We start from the raw sequence: 2807 nt of genomic DNA on the forward strand, positions 1-2807 counted from the left end.
AGGACAGCAGCATCCCAAAGAAAATGCACAGGTCACCTCATTCTGTGATGAGCCAACTTCCTTCACGCCTGTTCTTCAACAGTAAAATTAAGGAAAGCTTAAATGGTGATTTGTAATGAAATAAATTAATTCCTTTGTGTTTCTCCATCAATTAAGCCAAATGTTGCAGGATTAAGCAGGAGTGAACTAGACTAAGTGTAACATTCTACCGATTCTGTCTTGACACAACAATTTACTGGTGGAAAAAGAAGGGGGAAGGAGTTTCTTTACTCTCCCGACCCTGTTCTTGAGGGAATAGTGAGCTGCAGCCCCCTCGCTCCACAGGGGGAAATCCCTTCTGCATCTCCCACACCCTCTGACTCCTACGTTGCCATTTTTCAGGTGATAGCCCATGTCCTCTCATGCCAGAGCTCCGAGCGCGGCCTTCTGCCAAACCCATCCTCTGCCGCTCCTGGGGTGGTCAAGTAACCATGCTCCTTTTGCCATGTTCTCTGGCACATAATTGGACACGAACACAACCAGGAAGGTAAAGGAAGTAGAAATCTCAACACACACCATCTCTAGATGGTAGCAGGAGAGGTGAAGGCTGAAAGGACCCTGTCACTACCACCGACGGACAGGGAGTGTCCCCCCCAACTTCTGACCATCTGTTTGTAGGCTGACCACAGCCCTGGTGCAGAGACAGGGCAGCACCATGCTGCCAGGACAGGGGAAAGTGCCTGCAAAAAGATAACCCTTCCTCACTCCTTCCCAGCTGCTCAGCCAGACCTTCCTTTCTTCCTCTTTCGAGTTCATTTTGCAGTCCCGGTTGGTTTCTGTTCTTCAAGGTGATCCATCTCCAGGAGGTTGACCCGTTTAGCAGCGATATTGTCAAAGTAGCCGCCTTAGTGCTGGTGATGGTCTCCACTCCTCCTGGGCAGCTGCAGCCCGCACCTCCACTGTCAAAGCTGGAAGAGGGGATTGTACTTCCTAATCTCCTGCAGAAGGCGAGCCTTGTCCATGTTGGCCTCTGCCAGGGCTATTTTCATGGTCTGAAGCTCCCTCTGCAATTCTGGCACTTCCGTTAACTACAGGAGACAAACAGAGAACAGACACACCAAGAGTTTCCAGGGTGAGCAGCAGGGCAGATCTGAGCATCCAGATCTGATCCCCCCTCCTCAAAGGGGAAAACTAAACCAGGAGCTTTTAAGGTGAATGACACTACACAGCACTGACAACATCACCCAGATGGAGCTGCAGAAATAGCTGCCAACCAGCGCCTGCTGCCCTCCACAGCTGTGATTAGAGCCAGCTCGGCTGCCAGGCTTGGCTGGCTAAGGACTTTTCTCCCTTCACATTTCTAGGCATAGTAACAAGACTTGCAGTGGGCAAGTTTTTTCCTGTAAAGATAACTACAAGGAAAGCAGGAAAAAAAGAATTGGGCTCTGATGTGCATGGTTGTTTTATAAGGGGTGCTCTGAAGATTTCGGATTAAGGTGATAGCTAGAGCAAGCAGATGTCTGGCATTCCTACTGCTTGTTAGGTGACCAAAGTGGATCCTGTCCTCAGACACTGCCAGTGAGATCCCACCACAGCTTCAGGGCACAGCATGGCTTTTAACTTGGGCTCTCAGAAATATTTTTACTCCAGACTTCAGTCCATGCACTTATTCCTATTCAGTTCAATAACTTCAGGAGATAAACTGAAGCTGTGAGGTTTATGTGCTCCAGTCCTGGTCAAGGCTGGGTTTCACAAGATGCTAGGAACGGGGAGAAAGGAAAGTCTCTGCACTAAGTGGAAAAGAGGAAGCTGAGAAATGAAGTGATGTGTCACCAGTAATGAAGAGAATCCAAAGCCCCAGTCCAGGCCTGTATCTACTCAGCCACTCTACTCCCTTAATATATATTTTCCATAGCAAGGGATCAGTTTACCAAGCAGACCTGGCATCACACAGGCAGTATAATTAAGAGAACACTATGTATTTAAAACCAAACTGGTCGCCTCAATCCCAGTGTGGATCAGATGGAAAGCAAATACAAACTGACTAGGAGAAACTTCAAGCAACCGGAAACTCCCTGGCTGTGAGACTCACTCTACTCTGATAAAACATTTCTTTGTGGGAACCTCATGGTTTCTGTTTTTCTGACAAGGAACTGGGCACAGCAGGAAGACGGACCCAATCAGAAGGACAAACAGATTTCTGACAGGGAACAAGAGAGTTTATGCTGTGCATGGTATCACTCTTGCTCAGAACGGCTGTTTGAGCCAGCACGGCTGCTGTTGTGTGCCCTCCCTATCTGCAGCTCACTGCACCCACCAGTCGCTGCAGACTCAGGAAGACACAAGACATTTTTCCAGCCTCCTGCCAGCTACAGAGTTGTCCAGCCAGACCAGGCAGCAGTGACTCACCTGCAGTCCACGTGTTCCTGCTGCTGGGGCTGCTGAGACACACTGCACTGAGGCCTTCTGCTCCTGAAGGACCGACACAGGTTTCTCCTGTTCCGGTGAGCCCTCCCCTCGCAGAGCTGGGAAGCAGCACAGAAAACACTCAGTGGGGACATTTCTATAATGGGGTTTCTCAGCACAAAAAGAGTAACTTTAACTTTTTTTTTTTTCTCTTTTTAAATGAGGTGGGGGGATCTCGTTCCCATTTCAAACTGGAGAAATTAAGGGAAGAAGCAGTAATCTGTCCTGACTGTGTGAGCTCAGGAAACATCAGCAATGAATTCAGGCTGCCGGGTCATTGCTTTAGGTATTAACTCGTTCTGCCTGAGGTATTAAGTTTGCTGGGTAAACAAAACACCAAAAGCAGCAAGAACTAGGGAGGC

General features: G+C 48.6%; 1 protein-coding gene across 1 annotated transcript in view; it reads right to left on the reverse strand.

The window, feature by feature from the left end:
• Positions 1-941: 941 nt before the first annotated feature.
• Positions 942-2807, reverse strand: part of UHRF1BP1 (UHRF1 binding protein 1) — a gene marked incomplete at its 5' end in the record, with an annotated part of 16341 nt that continues 14475 nt past the window's right edge. Inside the window, 2 exons of the mRNA XM_010135977.1 lie at positions 942-1067; positions 2389-2504. Coding sequence (XP_010134279.1) covers positions 942-1067; positions 2389-2504 — 242 coding nt within the window. The remainder of the gene's footprint in view (positions 1068-2388; positions 2505-2807) is intronic.

This window comes from Buceros rhinoceros, unplaced genomic scaffold (genome assembly GCF_000710305.1).
Source record: "Buceros rhinoceros silvestris isolate BGI_N320 unplaced genomic scaffold, ASM71030v1 scaffold16715, whole genome shotgun sequence".
Classification (NCBI taxonomy): domain Eukaryota; kingdom Metazoa; phylum Chordata; class Aves; order Bucerotiformes; family Bucerotidae; genus Buceros; species Buceros rhinoceros.